At 50.3% G+C, this 22,869-nt stretch overlaps 4 protein-coding genes across 4 annotated transcripts; 3 read left to right on the top strand and 1 right to left on the bottom strand.

The window, feature by feature from the left end:
* Nucleotides 1–1,521: 1,521 nt before the first annotated feature.
* BDP81DRAFT_438338 (uncharacterized protein) lies at nt 1,522–2,031 on the top strand. Its single transcript, XM_060591313.1, has 2 exons — nt 1,522–1,812; nt 1,909–2,031. The coding sequence occupies exons 1-2, from the start codon at nt 1,588–1,590 to the stop codon at nt 1,933–1,935; spliced, it is 252 nt and encodes an 83-aa protein (XP_060439898.1). The 5' UTR covers nt 1,522–1,587; the 3' UTR covers nt 1,936–2,031.
* A 1,736-nt stretch (nt 2,032–3,767) lies between these two features.
* On the top strand, nt 3,768–5,516 carry BDP81DRAFT_331030 (uncharacterized protein; the record flags this gene model as incomplete). Its single annotated transcript, XM_060585472.1, has 2 exons — nt 3,768–3,817; nt 3,914–5,516. The coding sequence occupies 2 exons, from the start codon at nt 3,768–3,770 to the stop codon at nt 5,514–5,516; spliced, it is 1,653 nt and encodes a 550-aa protein (XP_060439897.1).
* Nucleotides 5,517–8,295: 2,779 nt separating this feature from the next.
* Nucleotides 8,296–9,537, bottom strand: BDP81DRAFT_475230 (uncharacterized protein; the record flags this gene model as incomplete). The annotated part of the gene is made up of 8 exons (XM_060594728.1): nt 8,296–8,695; nt 8,752–8,822; nt 8,874–9,024; nt 9,078–9,114; nt 9,162–9,252; nt 9,303–9,339; nt 9,397–9,469; nt 9,523–9,537. 8 exons carry the CDS (start codon nt 9,535–9,537, stop codon nt 8,325–8,327), a joined length of 846 nt encoding a protein of 281 aa, XP_060439896.1. The 3' UTR covers nt 8,296–8,324.
* An 11,461-nt stretch (nt 9,538–20,998) lies between these two features.
* Nucleotides 20,999–22,237, top strand: BDP81DRAFT_330899 (2,6-dihydropseudooxynicotine hydrolase; the record flags this gene model as incomplete). Its single annotated transcript, XM_060585459.1, has 1 exon — nt 20,999–22,237. The coding sequence occupies one exon, from the start codon at nt 20,999–21,001 to the stop codon at nt 22,235–22,237; it is 1,239 nt and encodes a 412-aa protein (XP_060439895.1).
* Nucleotides 22,238–22,869: the final 632 nt, after the last annotated feature.

Raw genomic sequence — 22,869 nt, 5'->3', positions numbered from 1 at the left:
TACACGATATACAAACCCATTGGTCTCCTGGGCACCAAGGTATTAAAGGAAACGAAGAAGCAGACAGCCTAGCTAAGGAGGGAACAACTCTACCAGTCCTTAGGGGCCAACTAGCTACTCTATCAGGTATCAAGTGGCTTGCTAAAGAGCAGCCAAGACGCCAATATAGACGATGGTGGAAACAAGAGGCAACTCCCCGCTATACCCAACTAGGGCTCAAGGCTACCCTTGCTTGCCCTCCTGAACTTGGCCTCCCTAGGGCTGCCCTTCATCACCTCCTCGCGGCACGGTCAGGCCACGGGGACTTTGAACAATATCACCAACGCTTTAACCACACAGAAGCACTACTCACCTGCTCCTGTGGATGGGTTAAGGAGGCAGACCATCTAGTCTACTGCCGAAAGACCCTACTGAGGAGGCAACAGTGGCCCACCCTCTACCCCTACAGCCGCCAGGAGCCCGTAGGACCTATAGGGTCCCTCGATCGCTACTTCAAGGGGCTAATCACTGACTCTGAAGGCTTCCAGGCCTTCCTCTGCGTGACAGACTTCTTCCAGAAGATCTGCCCGCGGTACTAGGAGATAGGTCATAACCTATCCTCCAAACGACAAACTACCTCTATTAAGAAACCAGATGGTTATAACGGAACTAGGGCACCAGTGGGAACTAGGGATGGATAGAACACATAGTAGCTCACGAGCAAGATTTGGAGGACGTCAGGAGACGGCGTGTACTATATAGTATATAGCTAGAGCCTGCGACCCTTCACGCCACATACCCTTCGGGAGGTCTGCCGCAAGGGCGGCTGCGCCCTTGCCGCCATGGCGTTAAATAGAACAACAACAACAACAACAACCGTTGCCAGCTTGGGCCCGCCCCTACCCGCTATTAATACGTGTCTTAGTTCTACCGGAGATGTCTGAGAGACATAATACGATAGAAACTTACCGTCACCTATCTGAACTTTCTTCAACTCTAGCCACACTTTTAGCATGTTGATTAAACGGCATGACTTCAAGTCGTAGTCCATTACATAATATAAGTATTAGGAGGAGTAAGATTAAAGTACATCTATCCTCTTCGAATGCGAATTAAAAATGAAAACCAGGACTCACTGCTTCTCTGTTGTCTCTCTAAAGGGGTCTTGATTTCTACTACCTTAGAAGACTTTGCCGTTGATGCTAAGGTAGCTCGCAGTGTTCGGGGCGCAAACTTGAGAGTAAGACGAGCGCTCGAAATCTAGGCTTTACCAAAAGCTTTCAGTTTCAGGAATCTTATTGCCAGGATGCATCCGGGAGTTCTCGTTCTGGTTGTCTAAGTACTGGGAAAGCACATCGCAGAACGCAGTCTGGTTGGCGAGTCCGGATCCAACGGGTGACGTGAAAATGCGTCTCAGCACCATTACCAATCATCGGGGGTTGAGATATCACTACATACCTTACCCCGCTTAGAATATGCATGTCAGACAATTGCCTGCTGCCTGATTTAGAATTGCCGAAGGCTGCATGCTACATAAATACAGCTCCATAATCCTTCATCCATTAAGTAGAAGTAGAAGTTCTGCTCCAATCGCAGCTCATCAACATAATGTCGAACAACGAGGAAGCTGGGACTGGGGCTGGCGGCCCACCAGAGTTTACCCTTCACATTTTCCCCTTTTCTTTTTACTCTATAATGACTAGACTCACATATGTATTTGGGAACAGTGGCCTGAAGGAAGAAAAGTTGAAAATGCAACTCAAGTTGCATAATCTACATCGCAATGAGAACCTCTCTTCAGACCATCTTCTGACGGTCAATCCCAAGGGCCAAGTAAGGACTCCGTTACTTTGTTAGTCTGATCAGCAGTAGTCATCCTCTTTAAGGTCCAGCGGAAATATGTTTTCTAACAAAATTAACTCAATCAAGGTTCCAGCTCTGACGGGGAAAGTCTAGCAAACTCACTGAACAGTTCCCTGGAAATTTCATATAGGTGTTGGTATCCCTATCACAGGGAAGTTGGTTCGAACCGTAGGGTCCTGGGGGTGACGAAGTATCAATATCTCTGTATTGATTGATTCTGCGTAAGGAGTAGAAGGGAGATTCCAACCGTAGGTTGGTTGGGTAGTCGCGGTCTAACTGTACCACCTCGAGGTGGCCCATGCTCTGCACCTACTCGCGGCCGGATTGGACTTCCAATCCGACAATAGGTTTTGCCAACGATATCCTCATCTCTTGCCACGGGAACATGAAATGCAGATCAAATCACATCTGGCCAAGATCCACAGCATCCAAGCTCTTTCTCTCTCTGTGTTTGAGAAGAAAGCTCGCATGTATGGGGTTCCCAATATGGCTGCCGGGAAACTCAGTTCAGCCAGTGAAATCCCTGAAGACTACCGGAGAGCGTTGCAGTTCAAAGCCGATTTGTAAGTTGTCGCAATCGAGGTATGGGTCTTGGATGTGTCTTTTTGGAGCTGAAGGATAGTGCAGTCATAAAAAATACGTGGAAAGTGCGCTGGAAGATGATCAAGTACTCTTGGCAGAGACTCGGACAAAAGAGGCCTTTGGTGAGATTAGCGACACTTACAATGAGGTTGATGAATGGCTTTTTGGCCAAGCTGTTGGTCCGACCGTCTTAGACGCCCACTTGGTTCCACTAATTACCCGTCTTCAAGATTGCGGAAGACAAGATCTGGTACCCGGCATCTTGGTGGTGTACGCAGATCGTATCAGATGTACGAATGCATGGAGAGAAGCAACGCATGGGAGACCAACTATGTGGGATGTTTCCATGGGCCATGTAGCTGATATGGAGCTATAGAGATTTCGGAATAGATTTCGCAGCCTTCATTCAATTGGATCGGATTGTTACCTCCCGATTTCGCAGAGACCGTTGTACAACAATTCACATTTCCCCTCAAATATCAAGACATCTGTTGGATCTCTGAGCAGTCGGCAGAAAAGATGGATCCGGAAGGCGGTATGGGCACTTACAAACGGCCCTTTCACTTATATACCACTTCTGGGAGATCGTGGGCTCTGCCCACAATCTCCTCCTTCCACCTCCAGACGCAGCAATAATAGACCATTATTGACACTTCGTTCCAACCGTACGGTTGCCCTGCTGACGTGTATACCAACAACATCAATCCCCTCCAACCGGAACAAAATTCCAGACCATCGTATCTGTATCCACTTAAAAGCCAGGAACAAATCTGCAGGTTCCCATCATACGATCCAATCGATCAGCACCATGACCTCCCGATGAGATTTAGCAAGCTACGGGTGCACCCGTCATCAATTGCGTGAACGATTGAACCGTCACACCAAGACATTTTTCTTTTTGAATCGTTGCCTAAACGTTTGCAGCTTGTTTATAAAAACCGTTAGTCCCAAAATGGGTTAGACAAACAGCTACACCGCGTCCTAAGCGGAGCTCTCAATCCTACCCCATGCTGACGGCAGGGTTTCTTTGGGAATCTCACCCTCACATTGGTGGGTTCGGTTTCACCCTGGCGTTTTCCACAATTTCTCTTCTGAGGTTGGTGGGCACAGATATTATCTCGGGCTGTCTCCGCTCGCATTCCTGCACCTCGCCCTCGGACTCCCAAAATTCTTTCTCATCAGGCTGCCTGTTCACCGAGAGCGTCCAACGGTCATTTGCCCCTGACCGGCACGCGCATCACGTCAGTGGCTGGTTCGGACTCGAGACTAACAGACTGACAACAAGGCTGGCTCGAGCCTTTACGGATATTCGTACCGCTTGTCTTGTCTTTTTTAGCGGAACTATGGCTCGGAAAGGTAGCCGAAAGGTGAGGACGGGATGTTTGACCTGCAAGTAAGTTCCATCTATTGCCGTCCGATTGGATCGCGGGAGACGAACCCGAGAGTAAGGTTTTCAAGATGAGTTGGCGCGTCGTCTAACGCTCGCTAGAGTACGTAAGATCAAGTGCGATGAGAGCAGACCATCCTGCAAGCGCTGTACCGCGACTGGCCGCAAATGCGACGGCTATCCACACGTCGCCGACTTGACAGATGTCTCATCCAGTTCCCCGGGTTCGGGTCCGTCAGTGGTCCTGACGGTCCAGCCAAGTCGCGCCTCTCCAGGAGTCAGTTCCCCAAGCGACAACCGCGCTCTGCAGTACTTTGCCGAAGCCGTGGGCCCGCTCCTCTCTGGGGCCGTTGATCCTTACTTCTGGACGCACATAGTCATGCAGTTCAGCACATTTGAGCCGGCCGTAACACACTCGATTCTAGCTATCAGCGACCTCTATGAGCAGTTCCACACCGGAACCGACGAGATCGTTGCCCCGCGGGACTACAGTTTTGCCGTGCGGCACTACAACGCGGCCATGCGAGAGCTGATAGGCATGAAGACGCAGGACAAGCACCCCACGGTTCTGCTTGTCTGTGTCCTGTTCATCTGCATTGAGTTCCTGCAGTCTGGGCGCGAAGCCGCTATTAAACACTGCAAGCATGGGGTCGCGCTCCTACGAAATACCCACAGCGAGTTCCCCTGGACGAAGGAGCATCTTCTCCCACTTTTCCGACGCCTCACAGAGTATTCGTTCTTCTTCAGCGGCGAAAAGGCCGACTTTCCGGACTTGAGCGGACTGGAACATCCTGTGCCCCCCAGCTTTTCCTCGTTCCAAGACGCCCAGTTGATGATTGACGACCTCTACTGCCAAACCCTCCAGCTCATGAAGCAAGGATACCCTTTTCGTTCCCTGTCGCCAACAGGAAATGGCGTTCCTCCGAAATTACTAGCGCGGCAAGAATACGTCAATAGTATGCTCGATCGGTGGAGCATTCTCTTTACCCAGTTGAATAACCAGAGCAAATACTCATCCTCACCCCCAACTGAGGCATCCGAGACAAAACCGGACTACGTACCGAATATGCTGCGTGGCTTTCTGTCCACTCGATACGAGTGCTGCCGTATCTGGCTGAATATGGCATTCACCAACAACTTGACTGGCTACGATAAGTACGTGTCAAACTACAGCCGACTAGCGAAAAACCTCGCCGAAATGGTTGTCCAAATATCAGAACACTCGAAAATGGAAGGCGTCCACGCCAAAACGTCGAAATTCATGTTTGAAACAGGGTACACGCCCATGTTGTTCTTCTTCACGACGACATGTCGTCAGCTGGAGACGCGGCTGGAGTTACTCCGGCTGATGCCCATTCTTGGACTCCCACGCGAGAATCTGTGGGAGATGGCGACATTAGTTGCCGTGGCGCGGAGGGTCATTGAGCTGGAACATGGCATTTCTCTCGACCCTGCAGGGCGGCCTACGGTTCCGGTCTCACCCTCGGCGCCTTTGCCGCCAAACGAAAAGAGGGTGGCGGATATTTGGACGGAGCCCAAGACGGAAGAAAAGAATATGAACGGGCACATTGTGCGTGGAAGAGTGGTTGGGTTTTTCAGACGTGACAAGCCTGACGGTGGCACGTCTCTCCACACAGAGTTTGTGGAAGTAAGGAATGTGAAGGAGGAGTTGGGAGAGGGGATTGCGACGGTGGTAGTTCCGTAGCATATGGTTTTTACGATGGGCCCAAAAGGGATGGTTATCAGCCAGTTAATACCAAAGTGTTCTGGGGCGACATGGATCTTCGGGATCCCGGCTGTCGCTACTCCTTTCGTATCAATCCAATAATACCAAGATCCTGCAACATTGTAGAGGCAGTTTGACCACCACTGTTTGTTGGGTCGTTTGCATCCGTCGAGGTTTTACTGAAAGGAGTTAAAATGCTTCAAACGTTATGGGTTTGTGAGAGTAAAACTCGGATTGACCAGGGGCATAAGAGCCTGATTACCCGTAGACATGTGCTGTGCTGGTAAGTTGTTGATTCTCCAAGGCCCGCTCAGTGCTTCTCGTGGAATTTAAAGAACGTCCACCTGGGGGTTCCAATTGTTTGTCAATGACGTTGTTCTCCAAGTAGTTTTGGCATACCTTCTCGCGCATATTTTCCCTCAACGGGTTCAAAACGTACAAATGAAGTCCAAGAAGACGCCGCAAGGAAGACTGGTCTGGACCACAGTGGCCATGTGTAGAATAAGCCAGATACCCTTGTCCTCGTTCCTTCTTCGTTGCTAATCTTCCAGCCCCTGTTTGCTGACGACAGCATCGGTCTCATCTGTGTGCATGATCAACTCCAGAGGCCTGCTAAGTAACGGAGACTACTCTGATCTGAGGCCGCGATGACAAAAAATCCTACTACATCGGAATTGACTTGGGGGGGGGGGGCAGTTATATATATAAATGGGTTAAAAGGTTGCTGGCCGCATGACAAAATGGTCATAGGAGTCGACACAAAGGCCCATGTTCGAACGCTCTATGGCAATGGTGCTCCTATGTGCTACATGCCAAGGTGAGAGGACACACATGCACTGCTAATTCCCTGCCAGATCTGCGTGCCTCAAGAGGCCTGGGAAATTGCAAACGCAGCCAAGCCATTTGCTGACTCGGGACAATGTGATTCTTGAAAAGACAACATAGATGCGTCCCTAGAGTCCCAATTTAATCGCCGAAGATAATAGATGGAAAGAAGTACAACTTCTACAATTCAATCTTTTCATCACCTTGGATATCTTTGTTCAAGTCGATCCGCATGTTGGTAATTTCTATATTTGTATTCTGTCGTAGGGTATATATGGCGTTAATTGCTGCCCGTAATTAGCGGCGTCGTTTTTGCGACATATTCGGTCACCATTGTCTTTCTTAATACGTCTGATGCCTTTGCCTTAGTAGTCAACCAGCAAACCCTGTCTTATTCATGACATGTCGTCTGAGAATCTCAGCCTAAGTCCCCGAAAATAATGCAAAAACTTGGGGTACCCCAGATATTTTCCTCGATGCCACGCGAATTACTCGAAACCACGTGGAGATACATCGGAACTCATGTGGACTTTTCCCCGTCAGCGTTTGATTGTCAGCACCACGCGCTTCAAAGCAGCTTTCACTTGCACAGATACGAGTTTGATCGCAGTATTGACATGAGCCCACGTGGGACACTCTTCGAGACAGGTAAATTGGACCGATCGAACCTTTTGCAAACATTATGTCGTATAGATAGTACGGATAGATGCCTCTCAGATATAAAACCACGAAATCCGCAAGTCATCCTTCGCTGACAATTTGTCTTGAGTCCATCATTCCTCTTTCAATTAACCTTTTTGGAATCCTAGCATATCGAACCACATCAAAGCCCGAGAAACTTGACGTAATATCCGATTAAACTCTAAGCGTAGTATTTCCACCTATCGGCGGTCCAAAATGCAACTCACCAAGACCCTGCTCGCGATTGCTCAATCCTCGCTATGGCCGGTTCGTCACTCCTACGTTGCTGAATACTATTTCCGTAATGCATCGTGCTAACTTATTGCAGAGGCCCAGAAAGCATGCAAATTCGGCACTTGTCAGGGACGGTTGGGTGCGTGCTGTGACAGCTCCGGCGCATGTGAGATCTTGAGGAACGAGTGTCCGTAAGGGGATAAAATAAGCTGAACTTTGTGGGGGACGATTCATGAATTTTTCTCGAGTCGCGGCGAACAGGTCGATGGGGAGTAGACATCGCATCATTGACCTAGATGGAAGCTCAACTTAGAAGCACAAATTCAAACGGGTACGACCAATGAAGATGCGAACAAGGCTGTAGCCATTGGTGTCAGACCCACGATCCGTCTGATGGAAGATGCTAGTAGAAGTGGTGCACGAAGAAATAGAGTTATTGAAATTTCCATTCCCGTCTTGGCTCCGGTTGGAACATACCGTTCGTCATCATGATGCCGACCTTCATCCTCGGGCTTGCCCCAACATACCCGCCTATAATACTTGACATAAACTCTTTTTTTCTTCAACGGTGTCCCTTTCCGTTTGTTGGAATTTGTATATAAGAATTGATTTCAGATCGCGTCCTCAGGGCAACAAACATGGTCCAGGCACCGTCGTTTTGACGTCTCCGGCAGTCGACTTGCTGGAGGCTGTCTGTCTCACACATATTATTGCCATCGAAGAGAAAGCAAGGCGTGATATTAACGTCCGTGAGTCACCTGTCAGAAACCCCGGCATTATGTCTTCATCACATTATCTTGAAATGATCCAATTGTGAAGCATCTCGATTTCGTGAGATCGCCATTAGAAATTCGTCCGCATAGTAGGGCGACGTCCCAGAGTCGCGCCTCAAGTGTACTCGTAATATCATGTCGCGATGACACCGAATCCCCATCTCACATCCATAACCAACTCCGCTCTATCCCATATCCAATAACCTGTAGTTGAATCCAAAAGAACATGAATTTTTCGTAAATTTCGTCATGACCCCAGCACCCATCTCGCTGCTCATATCTGGGCTCCTCGTAATTCGGCAGCGCTTATTTCAATGTCGTCCTCGTCGTCCGAGTGCCTCGCTTCCCTTTCGAAAGTCTGATCTGCCTCGGCATCATCGTCGTCTCGAATATGGCGCTCGTCTAGTTCTGTATCATCATCATCAAGCGCCTCTGCTGATTCGAGGCCAATTGTTGTCGGTGTTTTTGATCGCCTTTGCTCCCACGTCTTGCTCGTGCTCGTGCTGTTTCCGTCGGGATCCAGCGGAATAGTAACGGCGTCGTCCCTCAGCGTGAATATACCGCGTGACGGTCGGGTTAAGGTTCGTAATGTTGACTCCTGGCCAGGCGACGTAATCCAGTTGATCACCAGGGCCGAGAAGAAGACTAAAAGGTCTCAGTAAAATTGACATACGTATGCGAGGTCGTGTGCGAATACTCACTATCGGTATTGCAGCATAGCAAGCACAGCCATGCTACCTCTCCATTCAAAGCCATGAGAACACTCAAGTTTCTGTACTTCTGATCAGCGCCAGTTCTCCCCAGAAAGTGAAAGGATACGTACGTCACACTACTAACTAGGGTGCAACAAGACCCGATAAAAGTGCGTATCACGAGTCTTCTTAGCCGGACGTTGGGTGGAGCTCTGGGGATGCGACGATTCCGCCAGTCCAATGTCCATGGCTTCCAGAAGTTGTACTTTACAGAGTGCAGACCTGGAACCCATCAGTGTCATATTACACAATCATTATTGTGCTTTGAAGCTTACTCAGTAAAGGAAGTAAAAACAAAATCGTGAGATAAACCTGTTCCAAGTTAGATGATGTTCCCCGTCAATCAAGATCATACTTACGTTCACAGCTGCGTCAAATGAGATGAGGGGTAGCAACACGGGCTGTTCCATCCCAATGATGCAGATACCACCTTCGAAATGGGTGATTCGGCTGCGAAGATTGTTAGCGGAATGAACTACACTGCAAACATCCGCACGTACAAGATAAAGTTCATAATAACAACCAGGACAAACACGCCTAGCCCAGAGGTCAGTTTATCAAGACTATATACGTAGCTTGAGCTTGGAAACGTACCCAACATGCCGAATGAGTTGAAGACATAGAGTTTTGACTTTAAGCGCCTTTTCCTCGTTTGTCTAATGATGTGCTAGACATTGATATGAGCCATATGAATCGACACTACCGCACGAATTGACTTACTGCCCTATCAACCATGAAGAGGTAGATGAACTTTTAACACTGTTAGAGTCCGCTGTAGTTCACTCGAATGACACGCACTCACCAACTAGTTCCTCGGTTAGCCAAAGATCAATGGGAGTGATGAGTTGTGACGATTCCAGCTTACCTTTGTAGACACATATGCTCCCAAACAGAAGAGGGTCGCTGCCGAGCAAGTGTCGAAGTTCAGGTCGGCTCCGAATCCGAATTGTAGAATTGATGTGCCGAAGACAAACAGAAATGAGAAGAAGTAGATAAGTACCACGACTACGATAGTTAGTAAACGTCAAGGAGCAAGGCTTATCATCGGGAGGGTTCCTCACGCCACATCGTCCACGGCAACGCTTTCCAGTCCTTCACTGAGGTGAATCTCATGACTATCAATGATGTTAGCATATTAGATCCGAAGTCGGATCTGCAATCAAAGCACTGACCAAAAAGACTAGCAAGAAGACAGGCCGATATCATCGCGACGATGATGCTGACGACCTTCCCGGCGAGAGGCTCCGCTTCATGATTGAGGCTTAGACGGCGCATCACCACCTCGACGCTTTCCGACTCCATGGCTCCAGCTCCTGCGTGCTGTCGCGAATTGCTATTGAGGCCCCATCAAGATAATCGTCGTCAGTTCCCAGCCTGGAGAAGCCGATCCTAGATGTGCCGAGCGGAAGCGGAGGCCCGCGATGAATCAATGTTTCGAAGCCCTTGACGACGACGATGAAATTGGTCGATGCTTCCGCTGACAATTGCTCGTATGTCCTTGTAGAGGATAAAATGGTGCGCTCTCTTCCGTACGGTGAGGCGGGAGGGGGTGATGGGGAATTCTGTGAAACGGCACGGGGCAACGGGGAAAGATGGGCATTGATTGGGAAGCTTTAGCATTGGGCTTTGGGGGGCAGGATCAATCGGATCTTGTTCCTCATGTATAGAAATCTAGGGATTTTTGCGCACGCTCTCATGGATAGCTGCCGCACGTGGCATCCTAGTGCCGTGCGTGTGCGCGGAATGTCCAAGCGGTGATGAACAAATACCGTCAACTCTCGACGAATAGAGTTTTGGTCAAACGCGCCATGCAACGGTATGATGATGGCTTACTGGCCAGACCTGACTCGTGTTGTGCCTCTTTTCGTCCCCGACGTTGCCTACGGCAACTTTCTTCCGTCATGGCTCGTTCTCGCTTGGACCGTGAGCATTGGGTTTAACCAAGAAATTGACTCTTTGGTTCCGTAGACAATGGAACAGTGGAAGGAGATGGCGCAGCCACGTGACACCGCCACGGGTCCGATCATTTGGAACCGGGCCTCTGCCTTCGTTGTTGTGTTGTTATATTTAACGCCGTAGCGGCACAGGCGCAGCCGCCCCTGCGGCAGACCTCCCGAAGGGTATATGGCGTGGAGGGCCGTAGGCTCGAGCTATATACTCTATAGTACACGCCTTTTCCTAACGTCCACCAAATCTTGCCCGTGGGCTACTGTCTGTTCTATCCGTTCCTAGTTCCCGCTGGTTCCCTAGTTCCGTTGCTACCGTCTGTCCCTCTAGGAGAAATTCGTTAGTCGGGCCTAGGTCAAGACCTAGTCCTTAGTACCGCGGGCAGATCTTCTGAAAGAAGTCTATCACGCGGAGAAAGGCCTAGAAGCCAATAGGATCAGTGATTAACCCCTTATAGTACCGCTCAAGAGATCCTATAGGTCCTATAGGATCGAGTAGGCTAGAAGGGTGGAGGGTAGGCCACTAATACCTCCTAACTAGGGTCTTTTGGCAGTAGACTAGATAGTCTACCGCCTTTACTTCCCCGCAGGAGCAAGTAAGCAGTGCTTCTATATAGTTAAAGCGTTAGTAGTATTGTTCAAAGTCTCCATAGCCTGATCGGGCTACTAGGAGATAATAAAGGATAGCCCGCGGCAGGGCTAGTTCGGGAGCGTAAGCGAGGGTAGCCTTAAGTCCTAGCTAGGTGTAGCACGATATTGCCTCCCGTTTCCACCATTTTCTATATTAGCGACGTATACGCTCCTTAGCAAGCCGTTTGATCCCTGATAGAGTTGCTAGCTATCCCCTTAGGACTAGTAGGGTTATGCCCTCCTTAGCTAGGCTATCTACTTCTTCGTTTCCTTTAATACCTTGGTGCCCAGGAGATCAATAGGTTTATATATCGTATATCCTGCCTACCTCCTGGATCTCAAGGAAGGCCGCTTGTGAGGAGTCTGGGACCTTACCGCGAATCCCCTAAATAACGCTGGTATTGTCGATGCAGATGTGTATAGGCTGGCCTTGGGAGGTCTGAAGGGCCCGTCGGAGCCCAGCCCTCGCCCCCTCCGCCTCACCATCAAACACTTCTGCTAAGCCGAGACGGCCGCAGCCCTGGGCTATACGTTTATTATTGCGGTAGATAACAAAGCCGTACCCTGTAGCTCCGTCAGGAGCTTTGGAGCCGTCTGAGTATACGACTGTATGCTGACCTGGCACAGTCTTGAGCCAGGCCTGGAAGATCCTAGCTGCTACATCCTTCGTCTGTGTAACTATAAGGTCATAAGACCCTGGGAGGTATTGCGGCTGTAGGAGTGCTGGCCTTGGACAATTAGGTAACAGGCCAGCTGTTCTTTGGAGCCTGGTCTGTTGCCGCCCTGGCTGTAGCAGCCTTGGGACCAAGGGATGCTGTTGGTCAACCTCCTGCAGGCGTATAGCGAAGCGTAGTCGCGCTGCTTCGAGGGCTACCTCTGCTGTAGGAAGGCCAGCGTCTCGGATTAGGGTGCTGGTCGGTGTGGTTCTCCAGACAGGCAGGATAGCCCTTGCTGCTGCTGTAATAACTTTGCTAACTCTACGGGCCAGGCCCTTCTGTCCTGTACTAACTGTAGCTATCTGTAAAGCAGTACTACTGCTAGTATTGGTGCCGCTGTTTAGGGCTGGTTTGGTTAGGCCCGCATACCAGGTCTCAACTCCATATAGGGCTGTTGGAAGGACACAGGCAATAACCGCTTTTCGTACTGCGGCTGCTGGGAGCCCCCCTTTAGTATTTGTTAGGTGCCGAAGGAACTGGGCTACCTTCCTTGCTGCCGCCACCTTAGTTTCGACATAGTGATGGAAGGTAAGTCTCTTATCAAACCAGACTCCTAGCCATCGTACAGGCCTAGCTAGGGCCTTAATAGTTAGGCCCCTCGCTTATATATCTGGTAGGTCTTTTGTCTGGTTATGTTTCCTGCTAAAGTGGACTGCCTCACACTTAGCTGGGTCAAAAGCAACCTTGTTATCAGTGCCCCAGTTAAGGATATGAGTGATCTTTTGGCCTAGGGCTATAGCATTTCCTTCTAGCGACGGGCTAGTAGCTACTAAGCCTATATCATCCGCATAGCCAAACCGTAGCTTCTGATCGTCGGCTAAGACATCCGCTATATATAGCAGAAAGAGAATAGGGGATAGTGGGGAGCCTTGTGGTAGCCCACAGGATAGAGGGAAATCCTCTGTAGTTATATCCTCTAGCCTGACCCGGGCTGCTCGGCTAGAGGTAAAGGTGAAGATCAGCCTAATCAGATGACTAGGCCAGCCCTACTGTCGTAGCCTAATAATAGGTCGGTTTCTTAGGACAGAGTCAAAAGCCCCTTTAACGTCCATTATTACAAGAGTTGTAGTAAGCCCTAAGTCTAGAACCCTCTCGATCTCGTGGGTCAGACAGGCTGTTAGGTCGACTGCAGCCCTCCCTGGTAGTGCTCCAACCTGCTACGGGCTAGTAACCCCTTCTAGGATAGTAAGGTAGGCCATCCTTCTTACTATTAGCCGCTCTAGGCCTTTACCCAAGCAGGATAAAAGGGATATCGGTCGCCAAGACCCAGTCTTCGAGAAGTCTGTTTTCCCTGGCTTCTGGATTATGACAACTTATACTTTGCGGAACGGTCTGGGGAAGTGGCCTACTTGAATACAGGCCTGGAAGAGCTGCTATATAGGCCTAGCTACTGATTCCCAGGTCTGCTGTAGTAAATTTGTAGTAATCCCGTCAATCCCAGGGGTTGTAGTCTTTGTCAGAGTAGCATGGCGTACTTCTTCCATGCTAACCACATCCTGTCAGGGCATTAGACGCTGTGTAACTACTGGGATAGTAAAAGGATCCCCAGGTAAGTCGTCTGTAGCGTTGAATCTCTCTAGTAAGGCCTTTCGTAGGGCCTGGGCTTTATCGTAGCTGTTGTCGAATACTGACCTTCTACTATAAGGGGCGGGCCTTTAACAGCTAAGCTAGACTTCCGCCAGCCTACTATCTTATATAGGTCTTGGTCTGTCTTAGCCCCTTCGATCTTAGTAGTCCAGTAAGCGCGTTTTGCCCTTCTAACAGTTGTTAAGAAGATCTTTTGCTCCTCTAGGATAGGGGGAGGTATAACTAGCCCAGGTTCCTGGGCCTGCTGGCGCCTAGCCTCGATAGCAGCTCGGTGGGCTTCTGCACACTCTTCTGTCCACCAGGGGGCTCCCCTACCCTGATTTGTCCGTCTCTTACCTACAGCTTGAATAGCTGTATAGAAGAGGCTGACTAGTTGGGTTGCTAGAGTGTCCAGCTCTGCTGGACTAGGTACTTCCCCTAGGGTAGGTAAGGCTGAGGCTCCAGCTCTTACTAGGTCGATAAGTCGGGGTAGGGCTGTGTCAAGTTGGGATTGTTGACGCAGGGTGGAAGCTCTCAGAGGCCAACTGCAGTAAGGGGTAGAATGATGAATTACTGAAATCTACTCCTCCCTCGACGTGTACTCCCTGCGCTGTATATATATCTGAGCTGCTCCTTTGTTGCTTGGACTCCTTACTACCTCTGACTAGCCCCTATCCGGGAGGGCTCTGACAGGCTGACTCTGGGACTGAGAGGTGGCCAGTCTGGCGTTTCTGTTCCTGGGCCTTGCCTATAGGGATAATTATTGTGATAGCTTGGTGGTCAGCCCCTGGGTGAAGGTGTGGGCTAATATAAGCCTCAGCAAAGGGGATATTTGAGAATGTTAGGTCGAGGGTATGCCTATGAGTATGGGTAGGGACCCCAACCTCCCCAATAAACGAAAGATCGTAGCCTTCAGCCCACTCTGCAATATCGTCCCCCCGATTCCGGCTAGGGGAGCCTGGTTCCCAGGTAGGGTGGCGGGCGTTAAAGTCCCCGGCTATAAGGGCTCTTTCTGGCGGATAGTATCCTAGGAGAGCAGTAGTCGTGTGGTTTGTCGGCTCACCTGGCGGCCTATATACGTTAATAATAGTGAAGTTGCCAGCCTTAACCTATAAAATATCTCTCGTTTGGGTAGGCCTTTGTTGCTGTATTTATAGTCTTAGACTCTTGCGTATATAGGTCATAACCCTAGGTCTTGTATCTCTGTTGTTCTAGAAGTTAACTGGGATATAGGAGTTAAAGCCTGGGTGTGTGTTAATCTGCATTTTATCTCTATAGCCTATCCAGGGTTCCTGGATTAGTACTATATCGATTCGATCTTCCCAGCAGAGCTCTCGGATAGCTGTATGAGCTGGGCTTTCCTTCCCCACGTTACACTGGGCTACCCGTAGTACCCGTGGGGCAGTTGGCCTGAGCCTACTGTTCCGAGTCGGGGTCGAGGTGGGTGTAGGCATTAATAAAATTGTAATCAGGCTTCTGTACTACCCTCTGGCTCCTGCTGCTGCTCGGGAGCGGGCGGATAGGGCGGTTGGTTAGGGGGAGGGCTTCAGAGTCTTCAGCCTCATCCTCAACCATAATGCTGCTTCCGACTGCGCTAGCGGTATCTGCTACAACAATTGAGTCTTGTGTGGGTGTGAGGGGTCGAAGGCGCTTAGATGTCGGCTGTTGCCCATGTGTAGCGCTTGGTCCAGCCTCAGTTTGCTGGTTGCTGCCCACGGAGCAAGCCTGGCTGACTAGGAGGTCGTCAGACGCCTTCTCTCCAGCCTTCCGGATTCCTCGCAGTTCCTTCCGGGTTGGGATAGTAAGGTTTCCATTAACCAGTAGAGGCCTAGCTGGGCAGTCTGCGTGGTTTGCTGGAAAAGGCCCATAACAGTTGGCGCACTTAGACCTAGCTACGCAGATCCCGGCTTCATGGGTATCCAACGGTTTGCTAAAGTTCTCGTAGAGGGGTTTCGGGGTATAGTAGCGGTTTGAGTGAAAGCCCTGGCACCCAGGGGAGTGTCTTTTGGGGGTCTGCTTCCTTGGGGGAAGCAGGCGGGCTGGGCCTGACTGTCCGAACAGGCGGAAGCCTTCCTTAACCCCTTGAGGGAGGGCAATAATCAGGTTTTGCGTAGCTGTAGCTAGATTAGGGCTATCCCGGGTTGGGCGCCAAGAAAGGAGTTTTTGTTTTGTCTTTAAAAAGACCTCCTCCTCTATTTTAGATTCTATGCTAACCCTACTACCGTTAAGGCTAGTAAAGTAGAGGGGGCAGAATGGGACGATATATTGATGCTACCTAGTAGGCACCTCTACCTTCTTAGCTGTGAGGCAGTGTTTGATCTCAGGGGCTCTCTGAAGAAGTAGGGCTTGGATCTCTTTATTCTAGGGCTGAAGTGAGAAGCCTGTAGTAGTATGGCGGACCTTAACTAGGTCTTGCGGCTGCAAGTTAAGCTCTTTTGTTACTATTATCTTAACTGAGTGAGGGGCTAAGGTTCTAGAGGTAGGGATGTGTTCAGCCGGGAGCCGAACTAATAGGCGGAGGTCCTGGGTTTGTTTTGGCTGGTGTATGCGGTCGGTAGCCCGCCGGCCTGTTGCTGGGTTCGACCTGGGACCGGAGCCGGAGCCGGAGCTGGAGCCGGAGCCGGAGCTGGAGCCGGGGCCGGGGCCGGGGCCGCTAGCGGTGCGGTCGCTAGCTGCATGGGTATACGTTTTTCCCGTGCCGGGGCTAAGGGTGGGTTTAGATATTTCTGCGGTAGCAAACCGGGTAAAGGTGTCGATGAGGTCCTGGGCTGTAGCCTTTAGTCGTGCTGGGGCGGTCCTAACGAGGGCATCTAGGCCTTTGGCGAGGAGGTCTAGGGCCTCATCTCGGAGGGCCCGGCCTTCTCGGGCCTGTTGGAGGGCGGTAGCGGCCGAAAGTGGCCCCCTTCCCAAGGGTCGGATAGGGGGGGCATGAGGCCCCTCGGTCGTGGGGGTAAGGAGGTAGGGGGAGGAGGAGTCTGCGAGGGATGATGCATAGAGGCTGAGAGACCGCTGGGGGCCTGCGAGGGGCCCGCGGCTGGCTGTGAGGCCATCGCGGGCGAGGGTTCCGGTCGTGGGGGTTGTATTTGGAGGTGTTAGTGTTGAGGTGGCGGACCCAGCACGGCACTAACAGTGGGTACCGGTGGGGTGGTATGTAGGAGGGAAGTTGGGGCCTCTGCCTTCGTCGTCCAAGCACTCAGGGTCCTATGCGAACAAACGTTCTTCCGATTAATGGAATCGGGGTTTCCGTTTTGGGCTCACCTTTCAGACCTTGCGTCTCCCTCCTAGACAGCCCCGTTCAGAGTCGGCCGAGAAGTTCGCCGCTATCCTCCCCGCCGGCCTTGTCTTCAGGGGCTCTACGGGGCGGCATGGATGGGCAGATCGAACCTGGACTCAAACAGCCGCGCGATAGTCGTCAAAAATGTTTCCAGAGTCAAGGTGAACGCCATCGATTCATCTGGATTGCCTCATAAACCTGGCATGAGGGTCTCCTTGGTGTTGTTAAAATGGAGTAGATCATCCACAATTCCGGGCCATTCAATCGACTGTTCTCTCTACAACTCAACTTCTCTACGGCCTTCAGCTCATCAAAAAAGCAGGTTCCATCTTTACAGACCATTCAGCCTCCGCTTTCATCAGTCAAAAAATGCGTTCTGAAATAACCCTTATGTCTACTGTGTTGTTTCTCACAGCTACTGTCTTCGGGTAAGTGTTCCCCCACTCGGCCAGATCTCCGTAGCTCTAGATCCGTCAGATCCTGCGTGCGCATGCTGATTTGTTTGGCGCAACACACAAACAGGGAACTGGAGACTATGGGACGTACTACTGTATGACATTGGAGGGAAAAGTAGCCCCGAGCAACAATTTCTGCAATGCAGTAAAAGGCGCAGTCCTCCCTTCCCCTGGCGTAAGTGCCTAATTCACTAGTGGCGGCGTGGTTTTCGTCGCTGATATTTGGCGCTTAGTATTGCTGTATTCGGTCCTCCGACTTTGACAGACTCTAGGCTCTTTCGAGAGGTTGCGGAGACAATGGGCTTGTACTTGGACAGAAGAAGGTTCCTTGTAGTCCATAGATTAGAGATGAAGGACTGCTAGGTTAATTGATTTGAGCGACATGCTTTTGCCTGAAGTTCTGTGCGGCGTGCCATGGCTAGTCGCTGAGCTCTTCAGGGTCTGGTCTTGTGTCTTCTTCTCATCTCCTGAGTTTCTTGATATTGAAAAGGGCACTGTTCGTCACTAATAGTTTTCATGATGGACTCGTATCCGTAGTGGTCCTCAAACGGTGAGACATGACAGAATGAGTGGATAATGACCCCGGATGGTATCCACTGAATAGAATTTGTTCCCGCTCCCTGAACCGCCTGGGAATATCCGATGAGAGTGGGACCCGGGAGATCATTGTCTCAGGTAGGGGCCGATAGCCGCCACAAGGTAGTGAACGGGGGGTTTTTGTTGAGGGCGCTATTCAGCTGCATGGGTTTCCCAAGTACACCGCCAGTATTTTCGGGTTTACCGATGTGAAGCTTCGGCTGTAAGAGGGAAAGGCGGCAAACACTCCTACTTTGAAACTTCGTATGCGTAAATAAGCCTAAAAGGCATGTGGCACTGGTCAAAGTCTTGGCACGAACCCCAGGCGCTCGGATATGAATCCGGCTCCAACTTTGAGCCTACATACGGATCCCACATCTTCACACCACCCTAGAATGAAGATGCTGTGGCTCTAGAGTAACTCCAATAGAAGTTACGCAATAACGAAGCGTCGCGCGGTTGGTGTTAAACTAGGGTCTCAGAGTGCCCTCTCACTGTACACAGCTTGATCATTGATAATGGGGTTGCCCCCATGATCACCTTCGGGTGGTTTGGATGCGATGCATTTCCGGAGGAGAGCATCTTTTACTACCCATTCTGTAGTCTACTTGAGGAGAAAGGCTCAGAGTGCCCCGAAGCTTACGTCACTTCAAGAGGTCCCTTATCAATTCGTACTTAGTCATGCCGTGAATGAGCGAAGTCATAGCTCCATCGTGAGCCGAATGCTGAACCAGTACCTCAGCACACGCAAACCGTAGCGGCGCGGCTTCTCAATCTCTGCAAAAAAGAGGTATTTCTAATTGCAGGTGCTATTTCATGGAATGTCAGAAATGTTCTCGATTGAAATTGGTGTAACGATCGGGGAGCTGACAGGGTAGGGTTTGACATGTGATAGAGAAAGCAACGTCCTTGAAAGTGCATTAATTTAATTCAAGATTACATATCTTGAACTTCCGTCGCATCTGGAAGTGAAATGGCTTCACGGAATTTGTGCTTTGACGCTGCTGCGCCGCTAATGTAGAATTGATGTGTTTGCGAATGAGTATTCATAATACGGCTACAAGTAAATCAAGTCATTTCTCACGGTCTGCACTGCCCGTAAGTAAATTTGCGGGTTGCTAGAACCAAGACGTCCAGGGACGACGACATTATTGATTAAATGAATGAATATCGTCACTCGGTAATGTTGACACATGTTTGTGAATCACTTGCTACACTCAGGGAGGGAATACTACGGTGGCAGCCGTTTTCGGCCTCCGTTCTATGAGAACTCACTCAAATTAAGAGATACTTGGCTTACTATGAAGCGGGGACAAGTCCGAGATTCACGACACTAGGTCCGAAAATACAGAGGATCGATCTTGAGACTACTTAGGTTCTGCTCCTGCATGTGTCATTCTGGTGGCCCGTGAGTTGCGAAATATAGGTGCGTGGGCGCGAACAGACTCTCGAATCTTGGTCCGAAAAGGTCACACCGGCGTCGGTCTTGAATATTTCCCCATCAATATACTCGATGTCTTGGTTGATTGGTCAAATCAGTACTCCCGTCCGAACGCGAACATCTTTGTCTGGACGGTGTTTCCTCGAGCAACCATTCGTTGTTGCCACCCAGCATCCAGTGTTGAATTGGCGACAAAGTAATCAGTGCTTACAACTTCCGTTTTCAGAAAGGATCGCCAATTTACCTTTTCGGTACCAGGACCATACTATGCACAATGCCATGTGCTCGTCTCGCTCTGATAGGGCCGTCTATGGATGATGTGAGATTTGCGAAAATTCACGATAATTCTCGATTCATACCAAAAGTTTCACTTTCTACTTTGGTAACTTCATTGCCCTGAATCTCTCCGAAACTTCATGACGTTTTCCATCGTCGCTTCAGTAAGTCTTTCTGTCTTCCTCGGCCGCCGAGGTAACGATGCGAGGCCGAATTTTCGCTTGAACCAGACTTGTCGAAGTAAGATTTTCGGGGAGAAGCCAGCTAGACATTGGCATCCATTCGACCTCTCTCGTCTCTTTGAGGTTTACTAGCCTGTGTTCTCCTCCCGTGTTCGTACTTCCTGGCTTGGCTTTTGAGTTATGAGACGCCCCAGATTCCTCAAACATGATTGGGGCATGTTCTACTATGTTGTTACTAAAGTCTGAAGCAGTCTCAACCTCCCAGAGGGTACTAGAGATTTGTGGACATAAGCATGGTTCCTTGCGATATAATCAGCACATTTTTCTTGATAACAAAAGCCTCATCCGTAAGAGTAAAGGCTACAAATCTATCTACTAAATCGAGACTCAAAAAGGATTCTAGTAGTCTATGACTGACTACCTGCACCCTACCAGTGTGACTCCTGGTGTCTCTATGCCAATTGATCAAATGCGACTTGACATACCCCTGAAAAAAACTGAACAGGTCAACAGCTATGAATCTGCGACGTTAGTTTTGCCCCTGAAGACAGAGGAAAGGCCTAGCGAGGTACTTGTCTGAATCTCAGAGACGGCAATAACATTGGCAAGGCTCAATTTCTGAACCAAACAGCGACACAAGTGAGTTGAAATCCCGAGCATCGCGGGTGATAATGCTGACTGACGACGCAATGCTTACGCCAAGTCTCCCCCCTCCCGATGCTTGATCCTCCGGGAGCACCCGCCACTCACTTGCAGTCGGTAAGCCAATCTCGTCAGCCAATTCGTCCACATTGACGTCTATGCCTGTAATCCTGGTTTGATAATCTACCACCGGGCGGATGCCGTCAGATACCACTGACAAAATATGTCTCTATTGACGTTACATTCCGGCCAGCCTCGCAATCAGCCAAGTTGATGGACGGTTGAACTTTTGAAAGGATTCAGCCCCCACTGCACTTTCTCTTCACATTTGCTGACAACTGCGGGGTCAACATGTTGATCATGAGAATTGGCATCGTATAAATCATCCGCTGAGCCTCACAGCAACGGCACACCATGGATAACATCCAGTGAAGCTCAGTGCTCACCTCAAGGACATTTTCACACAAGGTCTACCGCAACAAGCCGCCCATCATGGCAAGCACAAACTATTCCATGTACCAGCTCAGCGCCGACCACACATTCCACTTTGAAATCCTCCGCGCCCTCAGCCAATCCGTCTACGACGGCGCCGACCTCGGCGAAGTCCTCACCACCGCCAACAGAATCATCCCCGGCGACTTCGCAAGCTACGCAAGCGCCTTCTCCACCCTCGCCTACAGCGTCCTCGACCGCGCAAAAAGCATCGCAAAGACCAAGTTCCCCGTCTCCGCGCGCAGCGCCTTTTTCGCCGCGGCGACATACCTTCGCAGCGCGGATTTTTACCTCCACGAGAATGCCTCGGATCCCCGCATCTACGAGTTATGGGGCAACCAGACTGCCGCGTTTGATGAGGGTCTCGCATTATTGACGGTGCCGAATCAGCGGGTGACGATTGAGACGGCTGACTTTGATATCCCGGGTATCTGGTTTACTCCGGATGAAGAGGTGACGCAGCGCCCGACAATCATTATGGGGAACGGGTATGATGGGTCTCAGGAGGAGATGTATCACGCCATGGGCGCCGCTGCTCTCGAGAGAGGGTATAATGTCCTGACCTACGAGGGACCCGGCATGCCTTCCGTCCGTCGATACCAAGAAGTCGGCTTCATTTATGACTGGGAACGGGTAATTACCCCCATCGTAGATTGGCTCCTCGAGAAACCCGAAGTAGTCGACCCAACCTCAATCGGCCTCCTCGGATTCTCCTTCGGGGGCTACCTCGCACCCCGCGCCGCCGCCTTCGAACACCGTCTCGCCGCCATCTTCGCCGTCGACGGCGTCTGGGACTGGCCGGCCGTCGTAAATGCCACCCTAAGCACCGAAGCCATGGCCATCTACGACTCGGGCGACAAGGCAGCTTTTGAAGAGTACACGAAACGGTTCCTCCAGCCCGGCGTGCCCGCTCCGCTGCGCTGGGGTCTCGGGCACGGTATGTGGGCGTTCAACACCGAGTCCGCGTACGACTTTGTGACGTTGTCGTTGGATTATCGCATGGAGCCCGTGGTGGACCAGATCCGGACGCCTGTTTTTGTGGGTGATGCGCAGAATGATTTGTTCTTCAAGGGCCAGGCTGCTGTTCTTGCGGAGGCGTTGGGGGAGTGGGCTTGCTTGCATCACTTTACGGAGGAGGATGGGATCGGCGAGCATTGTGGGATTGGGGCTTTTAAGCAGCACAATCAGGTGATTTTCGACTGGTTTCAGAATCTTTTGGACTCAAAGAACAGAAAGTAAATAGAGGGTTTTCTATTACAATAAGTCGTTCCTAGCTTGTGTTTCTAGTTCTCAAACACGGGTTGTCACATTTAGTACCCTCAAAAGCTGTTGGAATAGCTGTTTTGATGGCGCTTGGTTCCCACTAATGAACTTGGAGCCTAGTACCTCTGAACTCCCATCTCTGTAACACGTCGGGACTATACGAGACTGTATGAGCATGACAGTTTACAGCCGTCCGGCCGACTTGCGTGGCAAGACCGTGACCCGAGCACAGTCCAGGGCAAAGTCGCATGCTCCAAGGGGCCTTCAAAAACATCAAGAAGGTACTTGGGATCTGGTAATTGTCTTTCACGTGTCACTATTCCTCGGATGTGAAATGAGAATGAGAGGAAGTTCGAGAAAGTGCATTGCTCATAAATTCAGCACAAAATCAATACAAATATCAGACTGAGTGCGTTGGCACTTTTGACGGGGATTCGGGGTCTTTCTCGGCGATAAAGATATTCTTAAAACTTGACACAGCACGAACATCTATTCACCTTAGCTGGGACTTTATCGAGAGTGGAAACCGATGGAAGTAAAGTAGGACAACAACGGCTTTCCCATAGCAAAAGGTAGCATACCTCAAGAGCCCAACCTGTTGTTAGTTA

Source organism: Colletotrichum phormii, assembly GCF_030913505.1.
Source record: "Colletotrichum phormii strain CBS 102054 chromosome Unknown BDP81scaffold_26, whole genome shotgun sequence".
Classification (NCBI taxonomy): Eukaryota; Fungi; Ascomycota; class Sordariomycetes; order Glomerellales; family Glomerellaceae; genus Colletotrichum; species Colletotrichum phormii.
This window is presented reverse-complemented; position numbering and strand designations above follow the sequence as displayed.

Coding starts and splice junctions, on each gene's coding strand:
- BDP81DRAFT_438338 (XM_060591313.1), top strand. CDS start 1,588: ATGTCGAACAACGAGGAAGCTGGGACTGGGGCTGGCGGCCCACCAGAG. Junction 1,813..1,908: donor CGGTCAATCCCAAGGGCCAA/GTAAGGACTCCG, acceptor AACTCAATCAAG/GTTCCAGCTCTGACGGGGAA.